The sequence below is a fragment of the Phodopus roborovskii genome, unplaced genomic scaffold (genome assembly GCF_943737965.1).
Source record: "Phodopus roborovskii unplaced genomic scaffold, PHOROB, whole genome shotgun sequence".
NCBI lineage: Eukaryota > Metazoa > Chordata > Mammalia > Rodentia > Cricetidae > Phodopus > Phodopus roborovskii.
The window spans coordinates 26,242,501-26,267,617 of record NW_026126567.1 but is presented as its reverse complement, the minus strand read 5'-3'; the positions used below and the strand labels follow the sequence as shown (position 1 = coordinate 26,267,617).

Here is a 25,117-nt window from a genome sequence, read left to right as displayed (position 1 = left end):
GAGCCCACTCAGATAAGGTCTCAGCCAGTTGTAATATATATACTATTCCATATCAAGATAATAGTATTCCAATTGCCTCCTCATAGAAATCAAAGATGACAATCCACAGTAAGATAATGATGCTCTAATTGCTTCCACATAGAAACCAAAGATTCTTTGGAGAGCAGTTTTGTCTAAGCAGACAACTGCCAAAAGTAGAAGCCTACACAGAACCCTTCAAATGGACAAATGCCCACTGTACCAGTGGATCTATGTTCCACACAAGGATATTCATGGGGTTGAAAGTTTTGCCAGCAAGAATGGCAGTCACACAACTTCAAAACTATGACATGAACTATGCCTAGAAAAACTACACAAAGTGATGTTATGCATTCAAGCTAGCAGATAGTTTTACTAGACCTAGAATAGAGGCCTGAGGCTGACCTCACAACAGGCCAGACCTTGGCTACCTGTCTCAAAGGCCACTCAAAAGAATGGATGGTGGTGAAGGCAGGGAAATGTTTTTCAGCCATATGACATTGTGAGTAGAAAAGAGAAGTACCTGTTTTCAATTGGAGAGTGAGAGTCTTGTGGTAATATAAGGAAGGGGAGGAGTAGGTTAGGCATTGCAAAGGAGGCTGGCTTAGAACATCACTTCACTGATCATCAGCCAGGTAGGGCCTTATCACCAGTAAGAACTTTGCTGCTGTGGACAAGGGGAGTTTGGACTCTTGTAATAAGATGTTTACGGTACAGTTCTCTTGATAATGGAATCTGACTATGGAACACAGTAACTCAGGTAAAGAAATTTCAGAAAAGTTAGATGGTGTCCAGTCAAGAGAGTTGCATCTTTCAGCCGGTGTGGTTGTAAGCAATGCAGGCAGAGGTAGGCAGATATGTGAGTCCCAGGCTAGCCTAGCCTGCAGATTGAGTTCCAGGATAGCTACCAGGGCTACACATAGAAACTGTGTCTCTAAACAAGACAAAACACAAGCAAAAACAACAGCAATAACAAAAGTACTAAGCCCTTACCTGGGTTTCTGGCAATATAGGAATCTCATGGCCTCCTTGGGTAATCTGGAACTAAGTTTTTTAAAATCAAATTTATTTGATTATGATGTTTTTGTAAATCTTGCAAACATCTGAGTTATAGTCAGGTTGGTTTGTCCAGTCTTGAAGTGAAAGACAAAGATTAAGTAAAGGTAAGGCCAACATAAACACTCTGAAGTGTTTACCTTGTCTTTACACAGTTGAGCCAGGAATGTGAAGCAGGCTTTGTTTTTAGTTAATACTTCTATGTTGAACTGTAAATATTCTAACTTCAAGATTTCTGAATACAGTGGCCTAGAGAGATGACTCAGCAATTAAATGCACTTGCTGTACTTGCAGAGGACTGGGGTTCAGTTCCCAGCACTAACCTGACTGCTCTCAGTCTGTAATTCCAGTACCAGAGGTTCCAGTGCCCCCTGCTGGTCTCCATTGACCTTGAATGAATGTGGTACACATGCAGGCAAAACACATATAGAAAGCAAAAACAAATACATTTAAAAGTGAGTAACTGGATACAAATGATTGTGTCTAATTCGTTCAATAAAAACTTTGATGTATGAACAATTTTATTATGAAAGTCAGCGCCGAACTATCTTAAATTCGTATCTAAGTATTCTCTTTAATTCTTGTGGTCAGTTCCAATTTTAGTTGTCTCTGGAGTTATTGCCATCCTCAAGCCTTTGCTTTTCCTCTTTCCACTCATTAGCATACACTACTCTTTGATGCGTTCCTGTCTGAGAGCATTGTTTCACTCAAGTCTCAATTTCTGACTGTCCTTTGTAAACCAATTGTGGCCACTCATCCTCTCTCCATTTGCCATGCTTTGGTTCATGGGAACATCCACTGTATTAAGAATTTATAGCTTTTGTGTTTGCTAAAATATTCTTAATCAACTAGAATCCATCTCATTTCCCCTGCGATTTCATTATTTTATTCTCAACCAAGAGGACCTTGATGATACATAATAGCTGAGTACTGTGCATTTGTCAGATGCTAGGATTTCAGTAAACAACTATGATAATTTCTTGAATACATATAGACATGTAATGACTTCTCACAGAGTTCATATAGTCAAATTTCATTATTACTCAACATAGCCATATTCTTTTATTATTCTCTTTTTTTTAATTTTAAAACAATTTTCTGATTTTATATACCATCCCAGTTCCCACTACCTCCCCTCTTGCTGCTCTCTGCACCTTCAGCCCACTCCATCCCCCATCCACTCTTCAGCAAGGGTGAGCTTTCCCATGGGGAGTCAAGGGAATTCTGGCACATCACTTGGAGGCAGGACCAAGGCCCTCCCTCTATATCTAGGCTGAGAAAGTTATCTTCCCAAAGAAAATGGCCTCCAAAAAGCCAGTTCAAACATTAGAGATAAATCCTGGTCCCACTGCCCAAGCCACATAACTGTCCCCCACATTAAGAGGGCCTAGTTTGAGCCAGTGAGATTCCGCTAGCTCAGGTCATCTGTTTCTGTAGATATCCCCAACATGGTGTTGACCCCTTTGCTCTTATTATCCTTCCTCTTTCTCTTCCCCTGGACTCTGGGAGCTTGGCCCAGTGCTTAGCTGTGGGATCACTGCTTCTGCTTCCATCAGTCACATAGCCATATTCTTGATCATTCTGATACTTAATACTCAAGCCCATCTGAAGTTTGTAATGACTAAGATCTGTTAAAAAGTAACACAGGTAAAACATAGCAAAATGAATTTAAATGAAAGGATTAGAAAAAATGCAAGCAGCCCGAATACACACAGTGGATCCTTGTACAAAGATGGAATCCGAACAACTCATGGGTAAACTACCAGGAATTATAAGTTTGATAAAAATTTGAAGTTATCAAAAAGGTAAAAATAAATAATACAAGTTAGGCAGGACTTGGAGCTTTCTTTGTCAAATTTGACCCTGGTACACTTCAGTGTGCTTAAGATTTTTCAGTCTTAAGCCCTAAGGCTGTCCTGCTCTGAGACCTGGAGTTTCAAATAACCCCCTGCAGCCACTAATAGCTTTGACAATGCAAGGCTTTAGGTAAAGGGACTTCTAACACTGGGAGGTCTCTTTTTAACAGGCCCTGAAGCTACCACCTACACTCCTTAGGGGAAAAGACCTTAATTAGCTTCTTATTCCATCACTATTATCTGCTGTGTTCTTCAAGTGCCTTCGAGACCCTAATCACATTCACTTGATGTGTCTTTGTGGAAATAGCACCACCTCTCTAGTTCACCTCTTTTCTTTCTTTCTTTCTTTCTTTCTTCCTTCCTTCCTTCCTTCCTTTCTTTCTTTCTCTTTCTTTCTTTCTTTCTTTTTTTTTTTTTTAGTGGGAAAATTTTGAAGAGTGAGTGTGTGTGTGTGTGTGTGTGTGTGTGTGTGTGTGTGTGTGTGGTATGTGTGTGTTTAAATAATCTCAACGTTCATTTCTTGATTGGCTTGTTTGTTCATGTTAGCATGCAGTCAAGAAAGATGTATTAAATATAGCATTAAATAGCGATTATCAATGTTTATATGATGTATAATTTTAATTCTGAACTCAGCACTAGACGGTAGACAAATTATTTATTTTTCTTTAATTGGTATTTAGATCCCCCTTTTTTTTCCCCCTGAGAGAGGCACATTCAAACTTGGGAAGGTCCACAGGTTTCTGGAACACTGTGCATAGAGATGGTTCCCACAGAGAGGGGACAAAGATAGAGATCTTTGAAGGCAGGGCAAGTGCAAATTAAATAGTGTGGGAATGTGAAAGATCTTAATATGTTCCTGAAAAATCACTTGTAGTGAAAGATCAGAGTAGAAATCACAAGACTACATAGGAGTCCCTGATAGTAGTGAAGGAAAAAAGGAAAGGTAATTTACAGAGGGAGATCAGAGTCATGGAAACAAGAGCTGCTAAGAGCCAGGTGTAAGTATTTAGGCATTTGGAATGACCTCCCCTTGGAGTTCTGACAGGATACACCCTCAGCTGCAGCCACTAAGAGTGCCATCTGTGTCTATTTACTAGGCTGCATCTTAAAAGGCCCACCTCCCATCCCCCCCCCACCTCCAGTCCCAGGTGGCTGATCTCTCCCACTCCCTTCACCCTTTCCATGATCCCTTTCCCTAATTAAAAAAAAAAAAAAAACAAACAAAAACAGAAAACAAAACACCCTCTGCTTGATCCCTGTCCGATGGTGTCTTTCTGTCTTGTGCCACTTTTCTTAAATTACAATACCAGGATACAGTATTTATTTATTTAGTGTGTGTGTGTGTGTCCATGCATGTGTGTGGGAATAGAAGTTTGCAGGCACATGTATACCTGTGTGGACATTAGAGGGTGACTTTAGGAGTCTCCTCTTGAGCTTCTGTCCGTTTTCCTGTGTTTGCCCTATGTTCCTGTGGTGAGATGCTGGGACTGCAGATGCCGGCTGGCTCATCCCCTTGTTTGTTTGTTTTTTAAAATAATATTTTAAACTTAAATTTGAAACTAGCTTGCTTTACATGTCAATACCAGTTCCTGCACCCTCCTGTCCTCTCCTGTTCCCCCCACCACCAACCCCCATCCCATCCCCTTTTGGCTGCCCAGGGAGGATGAGGCCTTCCATGGGGAGTCTTCAAAGTCTGTCATATCATTTGGGGCAGCACCTAGATCCTCCCCAATGAGTCTATGCTGAGAGAGTATCCCTCTATGTGGAATGGGCTCCCGAAGTCCATTCCTATACTAGTGAGAAATACTGATTCACTACCAGAGGCCCCATAGACTGCCTACTCCTTCCAACTAATACCACATTCAGGGAGTCTGGGTCAGTCCTATGCTGGTTTCCCAGATGCCAGACTGGAGTTCATGAGCTCCCTCTTGTTCAGGTCAGCAGTTTCTACGGGTTTCTCCATCCTGGTCTTGACCCCTTTGCTCATCACTCCTCCCTCTCTGCTACTGAATTCCAAAGTTCGGCTCAGTGCTTAGCTGTGGGTGTCTGCTTCTGCTTCCATCAGCTACTAGATGAAGGCTCTAGGATGGCATATTAGGTAGCCATCAGTCTCATTATTGGGGAAGGCCATTTCAGGTAGCCTCTCCACTATTGCTTATCATTTGCGGAGTTTTAACTTGGGTTCAGGGACTGAACTTGGCCATCATGCTTTCACTGAGGTCATAGCCCTTACTGGCTGAGACATGCCTCTAGGCCAACACATACTTTTAAAAGGAGAATTAACAGAGACTGAATGTGGATAGAAATAGAAAATGTGATATTAAAAGAAAAAAACCGAAGATGAATCTTAATTTTATGACATACGAGTAGGGGAAGTGTTGGTGCCCCCGACTGAGATGAAGGAGAGAATGGTTTAAAATGTATAGTTTGGACATATACATTTTGAGATTCAGAATGGATAATCATATTAGAGACATTGGAGGAGGAGTGTATGGTCAGAGGAAAACACCTGGTGTTTGCAAAAGATATGGAAATAAGTGTAGTCACTGTGGGATGGTTATTAATTAGCGAGAAATGGTCTGAGGAAATGGAGTGTATTTATGTTTTCTTTTATTCCCATACAGAAGTAACATGTCATTTTATAACTTTAGAAAGATCATTTTGTCAGAAATTTGGAAGTATGTATTATATATAAATTATACAGTGAAGCCTTGGTTATGATTAATGTAATATGTCAGGCAGAGAAAATGAGAATTTGGCTGTATATATAAAGATGTAAGAGAAGAAATGTAATGTTTTAATTCATCCAAGGACAAAAAAGAACTTTGTGAGCCATTTTCCTTCTTTCACTATCTATCTATCTATCTATCTATCTATCTATCTATCTATCATCTATCATTTATCTATCATATATCATCTATCTATCTATAATTTCTTTTTGAGCAAATATTTATTTTATGATTCCTTTTCCAATCCTTCCAGGATATTTTTGAGCCTTACACAAAAGCTGTAGATATTGTTAAAGGTGCAAAATACTTTTTGACCAATTTAATTGAATTTTCCTTTAACACTGGCACTGTAGTATAAGAAAACCACAGCTGGGGTGTAGACATAACCTCAGTGGTTAAGAATGCTTGTTGCTCTAACAGGACATACTTACTCACAAACACCTATGACTTTAGGTCTGAAGGATATGTCATCATCTTCTGGAATCTGAGGGCATCTACATACATGTTGTATACTCACACTGACACAAATCTTAATGAATAAATGAGTAGTAAATCTAATGCATTCTAAAAGAGCTTGGACCTTCATCTGACTTCAGTGCAGGTTTAAGAGGAAGAATATAGAACATACTGTTCTCTCTTGTAGGAGTTAGACTGATAATAACCACATGAAGTACCTTTTTCCCATGAGGAATATGGACTTTGGATCCAAACCCTTGGATGCAAATCCCATATTCATCAGTTACTGTGAGATTTTTTGAACTTTTTAATGACTCTGTTTTCTCACTTATGAAATGAAGAAGAAATATTTATAGTCAGCTTGGACAGTCGCAGACTTGACTGAGTTTAAATGAAGCAGTGATATGGAGTGGACTAAAGGAATGTTTTCATAGCAATTATTACAAGAATCAATATTAGTTTTCAAAAGATCCCATTACCTCTGAAAGAATAATAAAGGAGGTACCAAATAGCTTCCAATAGTACCTTAAAAACTACCCTATCGGTACATAAGTATTGATTTATTTTATTTTACTTTATTGTATTTTGTGTGTGAAAAATATAAGCAATGATGTTTAAGGGATAATGGCTAAACTGCTAATCATAATTGTGTGATTTTTATATTCTTCCATCAATACTGTATAACTAATTTCTGTAAGTAGTTTTGTGGTATGCTTGGAGTCTTAAAACATAATGGGATGTGGTTTTGTTTATAAGACTCTTCTGTGTTTGAGACTTTCTCTCTGACCTTTGTCTTATTTTAATCCTTTGCACTAGAATTAACTGGCTTTCATGCTGTTTTACTTTCAGTACCCTGTGGGGGAATTTTAACTAAGCGCAAAGGGACTATTTTGTCTCCTGGATATCCTGAGCCTTATGACAACAATTTGAATTGTGTTTGGAAGATCACAGTGCCAGAGGGAGCTGGCATTCAAGTAAGAATATTTCATTTTCTTATTTTTCATTTTATATTTGGAATTAATATTTCCAGAAATGACAGACTGCATATTCTTAAGGTTTAGCAAGTACTTTGTATTGACATGACTAAGTTTAATAGAAATATATTTATATTTTTCTTTTTTATTTATTTTTCTTATTTTACATATTGACCCCAGTTCCCTCTCCCTCCCTCCCTCCCTTCCTCCATCCCTTCCTCTCTCCTACCCACCCTCCCATCTCACCTTCCTCCCAACTCCACAGGAAGGGTGATGCCTTCCAGGAGGGGTCATCAAGATCTGTCAAGTCATTTTGAGTAGGGACTAGGCCCTCCTTCCTGCCTCTACCTTAAGGGAATATCCCTTCATGGGGAATGTGCTCCCAAATTCCTTTTGTGTACCAGTAATACATCCTGGTTCCATTGTCAGAGGTCTTTTAGACTGCCTTCTAACTGAGCCCCATGTTCAGGGCATCTGAGTTGGTCCAATGCTGGATCTCCAGCTATCAGCCTGGGGGCCCATTAGCTCCTCCTTGTTCAGGCCAGCTGTCTCTCTTGGTTTCTGGAGCCTGGTCTTGTCCTCCCTCTCTGCATCTGGATTCCAGTTCAGCTCAGTGTTTAGCTGTGGGTGTCTGCTTCTGTTACCATCAGCTACTATGATGGTGGATAAGTTAGTTATCAATCTCATCATGGAAGGGCATTGAAAAGAAATAAAGCCAAATCCAGTTTGCAAGAAGACTGGCAACAATAAAAAGCAAAAACAAAAGTCTGACACACACACTGAATCATGAGATAAGATAGTTCAAAGGGTATGTATATCAGAGATTCAGTTTGGCCATGACTGACCTAGATTATATCCATCAGAGAAAAGAAGATGCTAAGGTAAAAGTAAATTCTTCACAGAATAACTCCAGTAACTTACTTCAAGTAGAACCCTTCTGCTAAAATTTAATATCTCTGAATAGTTCAATGATTTATTAACCCAAAATGATTGATCAGTTGAAGAGTTCCATGAACTGGAGATGCAATCACCTCTCTAGGAGTTTCTGAAGCTCCAATATAGGGAATAGTGAGGGTATTCTAAGAAAGACCCATATAGTAGGTATTACTAATAAAACATTAGAATAAATGGCACAAAATGAGATTTTATATTTTTAGACTATTCAAGGTTGCTAGATGGTTCAACAGGTTTGGCTACTCACATGGAGGAAGAAGATAACAAGCCACTACAGGAAATTCTATGGTTGTTATATATACACTGTGACACTATCAAAGTTTTAGCACACACACACACACACACACACACACACACACGTAGGTATACATACAGGATAATAATAAATAAATACATGAAAAACATGACTAAAAATATTAAAGGCATGGAAACAACCACTACAGCATAGGCCATCACACCCCTAAGGAAAAATTGCCTCTTTTTTCCTTAGCAGCCATCTATTTCCAATAACTTTCAGCCTGGGATGGAGCCTGCGGGGCCACTCGATCAGCATTAGAGACTTGAGTGTCTTGGTCTTGTACAGGTCTTATGTAGGTAATTGCAGCTGCTGTGATTTTATAAGTGTGATGATGTCTCCATCATGTCCACAAGATGCCCTTTCACAGGACTCTTCCCCTTGCTCTGGCATTTGTCTTCTTTTTGCCAGAGTTTTCAAAATGTCCCCCAAGCTTTGGGGGTGCAGTTGAAATAGATGCCCCATCTACATTTGAGCACTCCTACTCATTAACAGTCACTTTCTCTGTAGCTCTTTAACCGTATGTAAAGTCTCTATATGAAACAGTACCCACTGTAAACCAGGATTCTTTGAGCACAGTGGAGAGCAGCAGACGCATATGGGCATAAAAATAAAAATAACTATTTAGAAGGCAGCTAGACAACATGAGCATTTAGTAAAACAACAGGAATAGGTTCCCACCAGGGCCAATGACCTCCCCACCCATGAGCTCTTGACCAGTTTCACAGCATCAGGCACAAATTCCCTCCCAGGGACAGGCCTCCAATCCTATAAAGAAATAGTAGATTATCCACTCACAACCATGGTGAGCAATGGTGGGCACATAATTTCATTCTGTAGCATGCAGAATATGGCACTGAATAAGACAAATGATGATTTTTCAGCATCCAGGTCCCTGCGTGTCACGTTCCAGTACTATGAAAGCTACACAGCAGGAAGGAACTTTTCTAGTTAGTTTGAGATTGATTTCTCTATGTCCTAGGAGCCAAAGCCTGCCGTGCCTTCTGATAGAGGTTTGGACCATGTAGTTCTGTGATTAATCAAGCACACTGGCAATGACCTGTGCTGGTAGGAGGGGCCATGGCAGTGGGCCTCCATGATCAGTAATTCAGAGGGTGGTGGCCCATAGCTGGTACTGAGATTTTGATTTAATAACTCATGTTTTCTGGGAGCAGTATTATTCCCAGATGCAGAATGCCTCTGATCCCATATATGCACAGATAATTAGTTTACAAAAGAGTGGGTTTTCATAAAGTTTTTTTATACATCTTTAGTTCTAGTTAGCCTACCTTCTACTCCTTCCCTACTTACACTTTTTTTCATCCTCAGCAAATATCCTCTCTTCAAATGTAATATCATGCCACACGTGTTCTACTATGTCCATGCCCTCCTTAAGACATCTTTACCTCCTTCCTCTAATGAGCCTTTTCTAGATTTCTCCTAAACACACATTGTGACAATAAAAACAGAATCAACAATGACTTCCGAATTTTTCATACCCCAGATTGCACTCTGAAATGAGAATCACATGGAGCTTTTATCTACTCTTTATTAATAAGGTTATGAATGATATCCTTGATTATTTATATGCGATCAATGTATTCATTTTGATCCTATCATAAAACGATAGTTTTGAAAGCCTGTGTTTCTCTCTACCGTTGTGCTCTATTTTGGATAATCGGGAGTGGGGCTTTAGTACCTTATGCTCCAGTCAGGCTGCTCTCCTATGAGCACCAGCACAGTCCGATCCTTTGCATTGTTCAGCTGTGCACTGAGACAACCCAGTGTAAGCCTGCAGATTCTCCTGCCCATCTCGAAACACTCCTTCCCTCCTTAATTCCTGCATCAACATTTTCATGGACTTTAGCAAAGTCCCCTCACCTATTCTAATGTTCTTCAGGGTCCGAGGGCCATTAATTTTAGGTTACGTTTCCCTCTTTGCAGATTCTTTGCTCCTATGATCTCAGTAATGGTGAAGAACTAAGTTGGACCCAAATAAGAACAAGTTATAAGAACAAAAAAACAAATAACAACAACAAAATAAAATCTAAAGGTCTCTGTCTCTCTTTCTCTCTCTCTCTCTCTCTCTCTCTCTCTCTCTCTCTCTCTCTCTCTCTCTGTGTGTGTGTGTGTGTGTGTGTGTGTGTGTGTGTGTGTGTATGTGTGCGTGATGGACACATCTCTAACACAGCTTTAGGCTGTCTAAACCAGCAAGGGCATGTTTTCAGCTAAGCTTACAGTTAGGCTATCCAATCGTAACTTTATGAATGTTTCCTAAATTCTTCCTCTACTGTTCTTTCTCTTGGGATGACTTGATCTCCTTTCATTTTCTCTGTCATCCTCTGTACCAGGAAGTCCCCATTCAGTTTTCCAGCCAGAAGTCATGACTTTTAATTCTGTCTAATATTGTGTATAATAAACTGAGCCAGGGCTGTCTTTCACAGGTCTCCATGTCTTTCCATTTGTACATTTACCACCAAAAAAAAAAAAAAAATTCAAGTGACTGTCATCCTTGTCATAGACATATTATTTCCTGTCTATTCCACACAAAATGAATAACAAATCAACCAACCAACCAACAATTACCTCCTGAAAATCAAACCCCATACTATCACTTTCTTACTCACAATGCTCACATCTCATCGCCACTTTAAACCCTCCACAGCGGTTGTTCCATCCATACTCAGTTCTCATTTTTTGAAGTTTGTTATGTCCACTACTTTCCATCTCTGTAACAGCATGGCATCCTATTTCCTGTGGACACTGGGAATATTATTTCCTGTCTTTGACAGTACCCATTATCTCTCCTTATTTGCCTTCTCCTTCCTATTGTTCCTGTCCAAAATCTATTTCTTTGATAAACCTTCTATGGAACTTGATGAAAAAGGTTAAAGGCCACCTTATATGTTTTTATTCTAACACCAATCAGGTTTTTCTGATTGTATCTGCTAATTATCTGTAACCTCTCGAGGGCAGTGGCCAACCCTGTTCTGGCAGTTACTGCAGGGCCTGGCATTGCAAACCCAGTAAATAATTTTAGAAAAATCAATGGACACCTCCTCAAGCAGTGGATGTGGAACAATTTGGAGACTTAGCATTGCATAATGAACTAATAATATATCTACAGTAAAAATGTTATAATTACTTGTGTTAGGCAAACACCCTCAAAAGTGTACATGTCAATGCCAATACAAACTGTTTTAGGAAGTGCTTTATTTAATGGTTCTACTCAGAAAACTGAAGCTTAGTTTAGCAGACTGTTTAGCAATGTAATAGCATGTCATATATATATTGGACTCTTAAATACTCTAAAGGACTGTTTAGCACCTTGAAATATAACTCCTTATATTGACTTTAGTTTAGGACATTTATCTCTAAATAAAAACGCTTCATGATAAGCACATATTTAATGCATTTCTTATGATTTACTGTTCCATAACTAATATACAGGTTTAACCAACATTTAATTTGGGGATATAGAACTAAACATGTAAGCCTTAAGAACTATATGAATATTTAACCAGTCAGATTTGGGTAAAAATAGGGTATCCCTTGGTAGAAAATTTTGAAAAAGAAAAACAGACAGTAATTTATGTCTGAGAGTCTTTTTGGAAACCATCAACATAAAGATCAGTTTGTTTTATTAATATAATGTATAAATGTGTGGTGAGCAATAGCTTTGTTTGTTTCCCTCTTTATGTATCAGAGTTTACCAGGGAGCTTTATTTAGCAAGAAAAGAAATATTAATGAAATTATGTGGAAACACTAATCAAATTATTATCAACATGAGTTTTCTAAGTTCTAATGATTTTAGAGTAAAGTGATATTTGTTTTTTTTCCTAATAAATACCTGGTTTTGATAATTAGAAACATTCTACATGTGTTAGTGTTTCTATTGCTATTATGAAATATTGTGACCAAAAGCAACTTGGGGAGGAAAGGGTTTATTTAGCTTATATTTCAATATCACTGTTCATCATCAAAGGAAGTCAGAACAGGAACTCAAACAGGGCAGGAACCTGGGGGCAGAAGCTGATGGGGAGGACATGAAGGGATTCTGCTTACTGGCTTGCTCTCCATGTCTTGCTCAGCCAGCTTCTTTACAGAATTCAGGGTCACCAGCCCAGGAATGGCACCACCCACAATGAGCTCGGCCCTCCCTCATTGTTCATGAATTATGAAAATGACTTACATGCTTGCCTATACCTTGACATTATGTAGCCATTTTCTTAATTGAGTTTCACTCCTTTCAGATGAATTTTAGCTTGTTTTAAGTTGACATAAAACTATCTAGCACACTCCATCAAAAAGCTATCCTGCTACAATGGTGGCCAGTTTACCCAATGCAAACTTCTCACAAGGCTGAATCAGTGCCTTTATCTTTCACTTTCTTCAATTTGACTTTGTGTCATTGTAGATTCTCAGGCATTTATTTGCATATCAAAGGAGATTCCAGAACATGGGCTGCTAATTTTTTGCTGGCCATTTCATCTTATACCAACTATAGTTTTATTATATCAAGCTATATTTGCCTAGAATCCAGTGACAAACTGTATCAGACTGTTACAATTACCATAGCAGATCACCAAAAACCAAATAATTTATCCACTTAAACATTATCTTCTCAGTGAACTAGAAGTAAGTATCCAAGTCTTGCTTCAGTATAAAAGCATCAAACTACCAGTAGATTCTCTCCTGTTCCAGGTCTCTGGGGAACTCTCCTCCTACTGTCTCCAACACTGAATGGCAATGTACATCCCTTGGCTTCTGGCCACAACACTCTGATTCCTGCCTTTGGGGACACATTGCTTTTTCATTCATTTTAAAATTTGTTTCAATAGATTTTTTCCATATAGCTCAAGGTTTCCCATTTATCCACACATCCAAAAGATGTACACACACAGCCCCTCTACCAACAGACACATACATAAGGTAATATTTTTAAGGTCCAGGGATCAGGATCTGTTGTTTCCTGGATACACTGATAAAGGCAGGATGAAACAACTCTTTATCCTTTTCTACTTGTAGTAGGCATTCCCAACGATGTTTGTATTTTGTTCTTCTGCTTCTCTGTTTTGAGCAACTCAGCGGGGAAACAGAAATTGTTATTGAATAATTTTTTGCAGTCTCTTATTTACATCATGTGTCAACGCACATGATACTGAAGAGTTTCTCTGTACCTCTTCTGCATCCGTTGTACAACCCTTCACTTTTCCCATCTCATTTCCTCCATCCAATTCAATTCCGCACTTGAAGAGACAGCTTGATTATATTCATCCCGCACCCCCATTTCACAATCCTTTAGTAGAAAATGGAAGGCATAATTATACTTTCAACTGTGCAATTATTTTGCTGGTGCGTAGTTTTTAATGACTCTACCTTTCTCAGTTAAAATTCTGAGTTTTCCATTTATAATACACATCAAGCTTTTGATACACCTTGTCTAGCTTCATTTTTAGTAAATCTGTAAATTAGACAATTTATTCACAATAATTTCTGTGAGAGATTTGAAGCTCAGAGAGATTATCAGCATCTCTTTCTTGGCTTTGAAACTTGGGTAGATACAAATTACCAGGCAGATCCATACCCAGTGACCCTGGCTTTTGTTCTCTTTGTCCATCCTTAAGCCTCCCTCCCTGTCAGTGTGCTGTTGTACTTCTAGTGGGGCATTCTTGTGTCCTCTGACATAAATACTCTCTCCACTGTGTTTAAATCAGATTACTGATAGTTCACTAAGTCCAGCTCATGAGATGACTCATCCACAGCAGCACACAATAATTTCCTTCCTTTGCAAGCTTCTAATTACCTTCAGCTCAGATCAAGAGAGTCATCTCCTGCATGAATCTTTATTAGGTATTTTTAGCTCAGTACAATATATATTACATACTGTATACTATATGTATATATATATATATATAGTCATATAGTAGCATATATATATATATATATATATATTATTCACAGAGAAATCCTTTTCATGAAGAAAACTTTAGACAAGAATCAGGGATACATTATTGTTTAAGAAAGTAGTGGTTGGTGCTTTAATTCATGTTCTTCTGGAACAGTGCATTAGATCAGGTGCCAATCATGCAGGCAGGATATCTCCTGCCATGTGGCACTCACTCCTAGTGCATTGATACCACCATCCACTTGAATAGGAGGATGATGGAGGGTGGGGGTTGCAGAAAAGAACTGTTTAATTAATGGAATTGTAAGTATGTAGCAAATGAGTGCTTATACTAAAAGCAGACTCCAGATAAGGAAAATGAATAGATTCTAATAAATTTCTTCCTTTCCTCCTATAAAGCTATGAAATAGCCTCTGTAGAGCAGAATGGAATCCACAGTTGTGAATTCTGTGGGTTCCTGGAAGCTTCATACTGTGCCAAGTGAGGTACGACAAAGTAGCACATGTCTCCTTCTTAAAATAAATTTAATGGACACAGAATTGTAGCCCAGTATTTGCCTCCTCTACTTGAGGGGCTTTCAAGGTGACTTCTCTATTATGACCACATTGATAAAAATAATCTTTGTGATGTCCATAAAAATCTATTATGATATATTGTCTGCAGCTGTCTGTATTACAATAATGTAAACATTAAAGAAAAAAATTAAAATGGATTTATATTCAGAAGCAAATTCAAGGATAAGCCTACTGAAAATTCATCACCAAGTCTGCTGCTTGTGAACCATAGGTCTGTTTCTTTTCTAGCACCAAAGCAATGACCAAATTCAGAAGTCTTGTATTTCAAAGCATGAGTGTTAGCTAGTTGTTTGGAAAATTAGTTAGAATTCCTAATACCTTAACCCAAAGCATTCAATAAAGATATGCTCTGACATGGCAACAAGTGACTTCCATGTTATATCCATCATGATTCTCTTATGCAAATTACTTCATATAGACAAATACCACGATCAGTGCTATTGAGCCATCTATCAGAGCCCACAGTGCTGTTGTCTGACCTTGAGATGTTCTTTCTACTGGGGACCTCTGAACTCATATCTGGTTAGAAATATTAATTCTCACTAGAAATTGTTATTTCGTAGGTCCAAGTTGTTAGCTTTGCTACAGAACATAACTGGGATTCTCTGGACTTTTACGATGGGGGAGACAACAATGCACCAAGACTTGGAAGTTATTCAGGTAAAAGAGAAATCTGAGATCATATAAAATCAAAATATGATCAGCAACACAGAACAAGAATGGAAAGAATTCCTACAAGTTCTTTCAGATTTAATTTTGAACCATACACAATGAAGTAAGTTACAAAAAGTTTTAAAATATGGAAAGCAGTGGTAGCATGCCCATAAACTGTCCAGCATGATAATTATATTTTTGCAATGTTTATTGATATTTTTATGTAAATAGTAATATTTTACTGAGTTATGACTCATTAATACTATGTATACCCTATTCTTAAAAATTAGGAAGAAAATAATAGTAATTTAAAATATGACTATACTTTTGTTAATTATGATATTTTCAACCAGAGGAATATTATGCTGACATTAAATTCATTTTAGACCGAGTAACATGACAGATGCCATAAAGTACTGTTAACTGATCATAAAGGAAACATGAAATCACTTCTCTGAAATGAATACAATTTTATAGAAGTAATATATCTATATGAAATCATACTAGAGGGAGACACAAAATGAAATAGCCTACATGTTCTTTAAGACACTGGATGCTTCTAAAAATCTTCCGAGAGAATTTTTAAGATGACATGTGTCACATGCTGAGCCTCTTCCATCACATGGTGGGAGAAGTAAGAGTTTTATTTTGGGATTTTTTTTTAGCAGTTATGTTTTAAAATTTCTAGAAGTATAAATGCACGTATTCCTAAAATGGTGACTTTACTTTAGATAATATATCAAAATAATGATGAGTAGCTTTAAACCTTTCAAGAGGTTTGGAAATGGGTAGATAAGCTGTTATTCAGAATCACTAATGAGCAAAGGAGGTAATTACCTAGGGCAGAAGTGATGTGGCTTAAGGTAGATATAGATTCAGAGAGAAGCACAATTTATAAATCTTTGTGCATACTTGAATTTATGCTTTAAGTATGATATTATTGCTACCAGGTATACCGATGAGAAACGTGATTAAAAGGAAGGCAGCTGTTAATCATCACACTGTGTGTGACACTGACTAGCTTATCAGACACCCCCTAATTTCAGCCCTCCATGTGTCTCAGTACTGATTAAAATTTACAGAGATTAAATTGCCAGAGGTTGTCCAACTACAGTTAGGTGGAGAGCAGGGCCCAGCTGGAGAGACTCCAGCCACAGAGTTGGAGTTCTTAATTACAAAGATCCTCTAAGGCCTAAGGCGCAGATCCAGTGACCTTTCTGGTGCCTGTTTACCTCCTGCTTCTGTGATGACAGTGATGCCACTAAGAAGCAGAGATTCAGATTGGGAACAATTATTCACCAAGGTGTAATCTATAAGTGATCCTTCCCACTCTCCCCTCCCCCCCAGGACATCTTATAGACACTTGTACCAAGCAAGTATAAAGTCATTATGAATATTCCCAGGATATCTGCAGCACTGACCACTCATGCTCTCTGGACTTTATCTCAAAACAGAAACGACAGTTATTTTTAATGCTTGTCATTTGAAACTGTGTTGGATTCTTAGAGTTTTTTTAAATTAATAGGCAGGAACTAATTTGTTCAGGCAGATATTTTATACGTTTAAATTCAATAATTGAATGGAACAAGTTTCATTTGCTTCACAAGTTCAAAAATCCATTATAATATATCTGTTGAGAAACAGGCTAATACAAATTCATAACAGTTTTTTTAAAGAAAATATACCATCAAAGTGTAAGAAATATATGTGAAAAAAATATGAAGTACAAAGTATTCAACCTAGTACAGAATTATTTATACATCTCATTTAAAAAAGGTGAATTCATGAATGTCTGCTCTGAACCTTAAGGAACATGTGAAAAATTTTAAATGAACTTTACTTTTAATGTACACATATGATATAGAAATCTCCATGAAATTCAAAGCAGCGTTTGACCACACTGTTTATTTCTGTTTGTTTCTAATTTTAGGGAATTATCTAAAGTCATTTCACAGGTCATTCTTCCTGGAGACAGGAACAGTGAAATAAAATGGGAAAAAGAGGAAAATATTTCTGCCAAGTTTTCCCAAATGTTTTTGAAAAGTACACAATTTTAATTACAATGTGTCATTTGGTTACCAGTTTCTTTAATCTCTTTATTGTTGTAATCATATTTCCCCCATGCTCCTTGACCTGCCTTCTCAATTATCATTTCAGGGACAACAATACCCCATCTTCTGAACAGCACATCCAATAATCTCTACTTAAATTTCCAGTCAGATATCAGTGTCTCGGCTGCAGGATTTCACCTTGAATACACAGGTAATGGTAATTTATGCTCTCTAAGAAAGTTAAAACAGGTTTTCTTATACTCTGACTTGTCTGATTTTCTTTATCTCATTTTATTTTTATTCCTTAGAGGCTTGTTTTCTGAAGGGAGACAGAAAAGTTGGGGAACCAAATGGGAGGGGAGTTTGGCAAGACTGGCAGGAGCAGGGAGACGATAAATCTTAAGTAAAATACATTGTCTGGAAAGCATATATTTTCAGTGAAAGAAAAAGAAAACCTGTAAAGCAAACAAAATAAAATGGCAACAAACAAAATATGTCATTGTTTTTCCACAAATGACAAACATTCAGTGTGATCAAATTAATATTGTTAAAAATTTCAAGCCATTCTATCAATGCAGTTGAAAAATGTATGTATACAATGAAGAATTTTTGCCAGAATTTTCATACAGTGCTTTTTTTTGTCTTTTAATGATGGAAGAAACACCATTATAGTCACCTTTTAATGGATTTATAAGTGTGTAGTAACCATAAATTATGGATTAAAGCTCTAAAATTCATTCTTGTGAGCCAGGTGGTGGTGGCACACGTCTTTAATCCTAGTACATGAGAGGCAGAGACAAGCGGATCTCAGGGAGTTCAAGGGAAGCCAGGTGTACAAAGCAAGTTCCAGGACATCCAGGACTGTTACACAGAGATACCACCTGTCTCAAAACAAAACAAACAAACATTGTGAATCTGAAATTGTATGCTGGCTAATTTGTAATTGCCATTTTGGATTCTCACTAGCCCCAGGAATCACCATTGCACTGTTTCCTTAAAAGTGCTACTGTAGATGTGTCGTGTGTCCTTTTGTGACTGGTTTACTTAACTGGTTAAGTCCACAGGGTTCTCTGTGCTTTGCATGCAGGGGATACTGACTACTCTAGCTAAGAATTTAATATCATGTTGATCAGAAGTGACAAGAACACATCAGTTCTCTCTTTCTGATCTTAGAGGAACTGTCTTCAGTGTTTTACTATTCCATATGATGTCTCTGTGGGCCTTCCATATACAGCCTTTGATTCCAATAAATTACTTCTATACCTTTGTTGTTGGTTTTAAATTATGACAAAATGATGCCATTTTTGCATCCATTGATAAGGTTACCACTTTGTCATTCATTTAGATAAAAATTTGTGTCACTTGTGTTCTGTGTATTTTATGAAAGCATCCTATTATACATATAATAAATTCAATTTGGTCCTTGTGTCTAGCTCTCTTAAGAGTGTTAAATGTGTCCCTTAGTATTTTGTTGAACATTTTTGCCTTTCTGTTCAAGAATGACATTTACTATTCATCTCCTTTACTTTTTTCGTATTCTTTTATTAAAACATCTTTTTTTATTTTGCAAACCAATCCTAGTTCCACCTCCCTCCCCTTCTCCTACTTCCTCTACCAGCCCCCCCCCCAACCCCAGTCCCCATCTACTCCTAAGGGAGAGTGAGACCTCCCATGGGGAGTCAACAAAGTCTGTCACAATCACAAGTCCCTGCCCTCATATCTAGGCTGTCATCTCCTTTTCTTGAATTGTGTTTTTTTATGACTTTAGTGGCCATATGATATTGGTATCATTATGTGATTTTGGAAGTGTTCCTTTCTATATAATTTTGTGGAAGAGTTCGACAAGGGTTGGATGAACACATTCAATACTTTGGAAAATTTACTTGTAATGATTTGTTTCTGGATCTTTTGTTGTTTGAAAGGTTTAGAATAACAACTCAATGAGTTTCCAGGCTTTATGTTATTTTTTACAATTGAGTCTTTAAAGGTTTTATGTTTCTAGTATCGTTTCTTTTTGTCTAGTTTTTCAATATTTTTGTGTAATCATTCCCTGTGTTTTCTTCATTCATAACATTTCTTTGCTCCTTCCTTTCAAAAGAGAATTTGCAAATTGAAGTAAAGGTCACTTTGAATTAGTTGCTTTTCTTACTGCTGTGTCAAATTATGTAGCAAAAGTCATTTGAAGAAGTAAGAATCTATTCTGACCCTTTTTTTTTTTTTTTACTTTTCGAGTCAGTCACACTGGTGAGAAAGGCACTATGGGGTTCGTTCGTGGTAGCGGAAATATCAGCTGGGAAGGAGAAAGTTATCCCAGAGTCAGAAGTGGCTATAAATTGCTGGCGTGTCCCACTGGCACATTTTCACCATCATGGCTTCACATGCCACAGGTTCCATGACATTCTCTAGCACATGTAGATTTAGTGTCCAAAGACATTTGCCTATAGAAGATGTTTTACATTTGAACTTTAATGATACTCTAGGTAATTTGAGTTGTAATTAGAATAAGTGGCTTTTCTTCATATCCCAATTTTTGGAGCAGCATTTAAACATACAAACACAAACAAAGTAAAAACAACAAGCCCATTACTTGCATGTTGTAATTATCCTACATCAAATATATCATACATATAATTAGGGTAATCAATAGATATTGATGGGTAATTCCTTTTAGTCTAAAATGCATCCTCCTTGCAGACAACATTAGCCATACCACAGAGCCGTGTCCATTTAAGACACCATTTCGTCCTGAAATGTGTCAAATTCCCGAGATTTTCAAAACACTCCAAATCAATGTGTTTATTAAATACATGAATTACTAGATCTAGAACTTAAGTGTAGAAAGTATAAAATATTTGAAATTGACATATACCAACAAGAGTATAACAACACTGATGCTGATGTTTGTGATAGACTTTAATCAGTTCGATGGCATAGTTACGATTTATACAGGCCTATCTCTTGACAGTATTTCTCTATGTATTGTGCTTCAACAGCATTGAAACACTATGGATTGTGCTACATAGAACAAAAATTCCAATTGGGAAAGCAGAGAGCTAGTTATTCCATTTAGGTCTGTATTACTTTAATGGGAGGAGATAATCAGCTTAACAAGAGAAGAAATTTATTTTGGCATACAAGTAAAGATTCCATTTCTAAATTAAGCAGACTTGTTGCCTTTAGGACCCTAATAAGAATGCCAGTTGTCATTAAAAGGGGATATATGGTGCGCCATTTTACCTTTTGCCTCATGCTCAGGGAAAACAAAAGTAGAGGAAGATCCTGGAATCCCAAAATCTTGAATATCTTGCTCCTGACACATAAGACTTTCATCTGGTTCACACATCTGAAATCTGTGATTCCTCCACAATAAAACCCTAGTAGGGTCTAAGCCTTTCTCATGTTGACTTTTTGGAGGACAATAAGGACTCAAACGCTAACATTTTTTTAAATCAGTACTATAGATATCATCTTGCTATTGTGAAACTCAGAAACAGCATATGTATTTTTATTTAAAAATACAATGCAAATGTGGAAAGAAGACTCATTCATTTAACCTGTACCTACTTGAAACACCTTTTCTATGACAAACACAATACTCAACACCAAAAATGTGAAGATAAGTATACTTCTATCTCCCTTGAAGAAATATTGGTCTAATAGATGTGACAGAAAGGCTAAGAAACAGCACATTGCTACTCACATGCTGGTAGATGTATAGGTAGAATACCCAAAGAAGCAATGAACTTCATGTCAAGAGTTCACATAATATTTCAGAGGAGGTGATACTTGTGCCAAGTGTTAAAATTCAAGCAGAAGTTTCAGTTAGACAAGAAAGGGAGGATATTTTAGTAGAACAAACCTCACATTCAGAGAGAGCTACAGAATATGACATGGTAGGAGAACTACATCTATTTTAGTAGATCTGGCACATAAGGTTTGAAGAAACAGTAGTAACTAAAGCTGCTTCTGAAGGCATACCTACCTCATACTTCACTGCAGGGGAATCTAGTCCAAAGCCACTATTCATTTTCTGTATTCATGCATAATACAGAGCATTAGATTATCATATTCATAAGTAGCTTGAAGAAATGTATTAAGAATTTTGTGTATGGCATTTGCACCTCTATCATGTTATGGAATGCAGAACAAATTATGTACTTTATATACAGTAAATATTTTAAGATAATTTATATTCAATGGTTACTGAGATAACCTTGCATTATATTTACAGTTGTTGAAAAATACTATTTTCCACAAATAAGGGAAATTGAGCTAGATCCTAATTAAAATATAGGTGCTGGCAAGTACAAGTTATATTCTCAGATATTTAAAGTTTGACTTTAAATGTTATAATTTTAGATCTTAAAAACGAGTATCTACAACAGAAAAAGTGATAATCATCATCAATGTAACTTAAGCATTTTAAAGAAATGCTATTTAGTGATCTGTGAAGGAAAATAGGGTAAATCACTTTCCTAGTTGTATGGCAACTTTATCATGTGGATTATGTCCATAGAATGAAATATCAATGATTAGCAGTGCTTTCTATTTTACATTTATGAATCAGACTCCAGAACGAGAGAGAGGACTTATTGGTAAAGACTGAACATCTGAACAAATCATGCCTAAATCTTTCACATACCATTGCTTTAAATGTCTCTTCTACTGCCCTACAAGCTGTTCAAAGGCAATAGATTTATTTAAACCCATATATTCTAAAATATATTTTCAGTGCAATGCTTTGGGTTCAAGCTGATCCCCAGTACAAATAATTAGAAATAAAACATTAGCAGAGTATTAACAACAGTGTTTAATATTATTTCTGAAATTATGAACCAGTGTCTAACAAGGAAATTGTAAGTTAATATTTCAAGCAAGGTCTTATTGGTCATCCCCAGAGAGACATGAAAGCTTTTGTTTAATGCTCACTTTCAATTGGAGCAAAACTCTACAATTTTCCTGGATTACAGTAAACAAAATTGTAAATACCAGCTAACACTAATAATGTAATGAAAAAACCCATAAACATGATAAATAATTATTTTATCAAATCATAACTTCTGTGGGAGACTTTTTTGGATAAACTAAATAAATATTATCTATGATGGTATTGCCTCATAGAAACACTCCAGGCACATGTGTTGCTTTCTAATCAAAGTCAGTGATTAAATTAAAATAGAAATGATAGAGTGTAATGCAATGAAATAAAAAGATATGGTGCAATGGATTAGGAAACAAAAGTTACAGTTCTAGCACAAGTGGGAGCAAACAGAGTGGAGGGCAGGGAAGGAATGTAAATAAATGAAAAAATGACACTAAATGATAGGTAGTTATCAGTGCCAGCAGAAGCCTAGTAAGGACTTTGGAATAGTCTTCATGCTTCCCTTCTGTTTTCTCATCAATCATGTTCTGTTTTCTCATCAACCATGTCACCAGCATAGTATCAGTGGATGACTGAGTTCAATTCTAACAGGGCAAGACAATTTAAAGATTAACTGTACCTTTACAGAAGTAAAATCACTAAATTCTCCTCTGGTTTTAAGGAGAAATATAGATAAAAGAAGTCATGACAATAGCTTTGGCTCCCAGGTAGAAAGACCATCTAGGTAGGAGTAAAATGGGATTGGGGATCAATGCTGTGTGTTGTGTTGAGCTTTAGAATCTTGTTGAGAAGTGACCAGGAAAGCTGACTGCCCCTCAGACAGAGCTCAGGGATATGATATCACACAGTGCCCTCTGCTCAAGCATAGTCATGTGCTTTTTTTTTTTTTTCAGGTAATTCATTTTGTTTATGGAGGAACACATATATCCCTATGAGGATTCAAAAATAAAATAAGGTTTTTATTAATAGTTTGTGGTAATCTAAGACTCTGTCCCTTATTGAAGTGGATTATTAAGTAGTCTTGTAAGTTTCCTACTTCCATATGTACTACAAAGTACTTTGAATTAGACTGTTACTAAAAAGCCACCCTGAGTTTCTATTAGGCTGTTATTTTTTCTTGTTTTAGTCCTGGCTATGAATTTCGTCATTTTTCTTCCATTGTACTTCTTTCTCTTAGATGCTGACCCAAAGCCCAATTTTCTTTCTCTGCTACTCTGGACCTTTTCACTCTTTCTTTGAAGCCCTCCACCTTGCCATTAGGTGATGGAGAATGGTCTTCTCTATATGTTTATCTTATTGATCGATGAATAAAGAACTGTGACCACTAGGGCAGCATTATAGGTGGGTCTAGGAGATGGGATGGATTCTGGGAAAGTGGGCAGAGTCAGTCACCATGTAGGATGCGAGAGGAGTAAAAATTAGGCTGCTTAAAAATGTCATGGTTGTCACTCTATTCCCTTCTTTGGGCAGCTGTGCTGAGCAAAGTCTCCTTGCCTGGGGTTTGTTTATATTTTAAACACTAATCAAATTGTACATAAGATTTACCAAAAGAGGAAGGAGGAGGTGATGAAAGAAGACAATGTCCATCAAGGACTGAGACATAAGAGAACACCGATTTTAAAAAGTAGCAAAGTGGATCCATAATCATTGCACATATTTATATGAACATAAGATATATGGAGCCATATATGTATATTAGGATCATTGGCACACATCACCTTAAACATATATGTTTTATTGGTTAGGATATTAGGAAGCTTTTGAAATACATGTTTTGAAATGCAAACATGTTGCCATTCTGGTACCTGACTGAGCTGTGGAGTACTAGAATTTATTCCTGCACATCTAAGCTTCTGTAGTCATTAGCTACCATCTTTCCACCTCCTCAGCACACTTTTGCCACCTCATATATTTAGATTTTTTTTTTACATCTAGTGGTTTAATTCTTTTGTTCTCACATATGAATGAGGGCACCATGTATTTGCTTTACTGTGTCTGGCTTAGTGCACTTAACATAGTGTCCCCTCTTCCATTTTTAGTCCCACAAATTATAGGAATATGTAATTTTTAAGGAATAAACAAAGTTCTACTGTAAACATGTGTCGTGTTTTCCTTCTCTGACACATAGGTTGGCTGTGTATCTTGGCTGTTCTGAGTAGTGTTGCAATGGGGAATAAGACATCTACCCATCCTGTAATTTCCCTTTCTTTGAGTGTATAATGGCAGCAGAACTGCTTGATCATATGGTTGCTGTTGTTTCAGTGTTTTGAGGAATGTCTATAATGTTCTCTATGATTTTAATAATTTACGTTTCTACTCAAGAATTACTTATTCAGCAAAGCCAAATTTAGATACCTACACATTGCAAAAGTGGTTATGCAGTTGGACATTTAAGAAAAATGATTGGGTAATGTTTATTATATGATAGTTATATTAGTTATATTTGTATAGTGGAGAGCTTACCTATTGCACTGCATATGTGTGGTAATTCACTTTTGGAATCACTGAAATAAATGTTCTGCCCTCAGGGTAACATAAGGGAGGAAACACAATGGGGAAATTAGAATCTCATAATATCACTATGTATACTAGCAACAGATGCAGAACACTTTGAGGTTTTCTATAAAAAAAAAAAAACTTTTATTTTTCATCCAAGAAAGCAGACTTTTACTACATCCCTAAAGAAATATTTAAATAGTAGAGTTTTC

At 37.1% G+C, this 25,117-nt stretch overlaps 1 protein-coding gene across 1 annotated transcript in view; it reads left to right on the top strand.

The window, feature by feature from the left end:
• The window catches only part of Csmd3 (CUB and Sushi multiple domains 3), a 1,059,412-nt gene that overhangs the window by 916,297 nt on the left and 117,998 nt on the right, over nt 1–25,117 (top strand). The window contains exons 36-38 of the mRNA XM_051202442.1: nt 6,965–7,089; nt 15,386–15,482; nt 17,634–17,738. Coding sequence (XP_051058399.1) covers nt 6,965–7,089; nt 15,386–15,482; nt 17,634–17,738 — 327 coding nt within the window. The remainder of the gene's footprint in view (nt 1–6,964; nt 7,090–15,385; nt 15,483–17,633; nt 17,739–25,117) is intronic.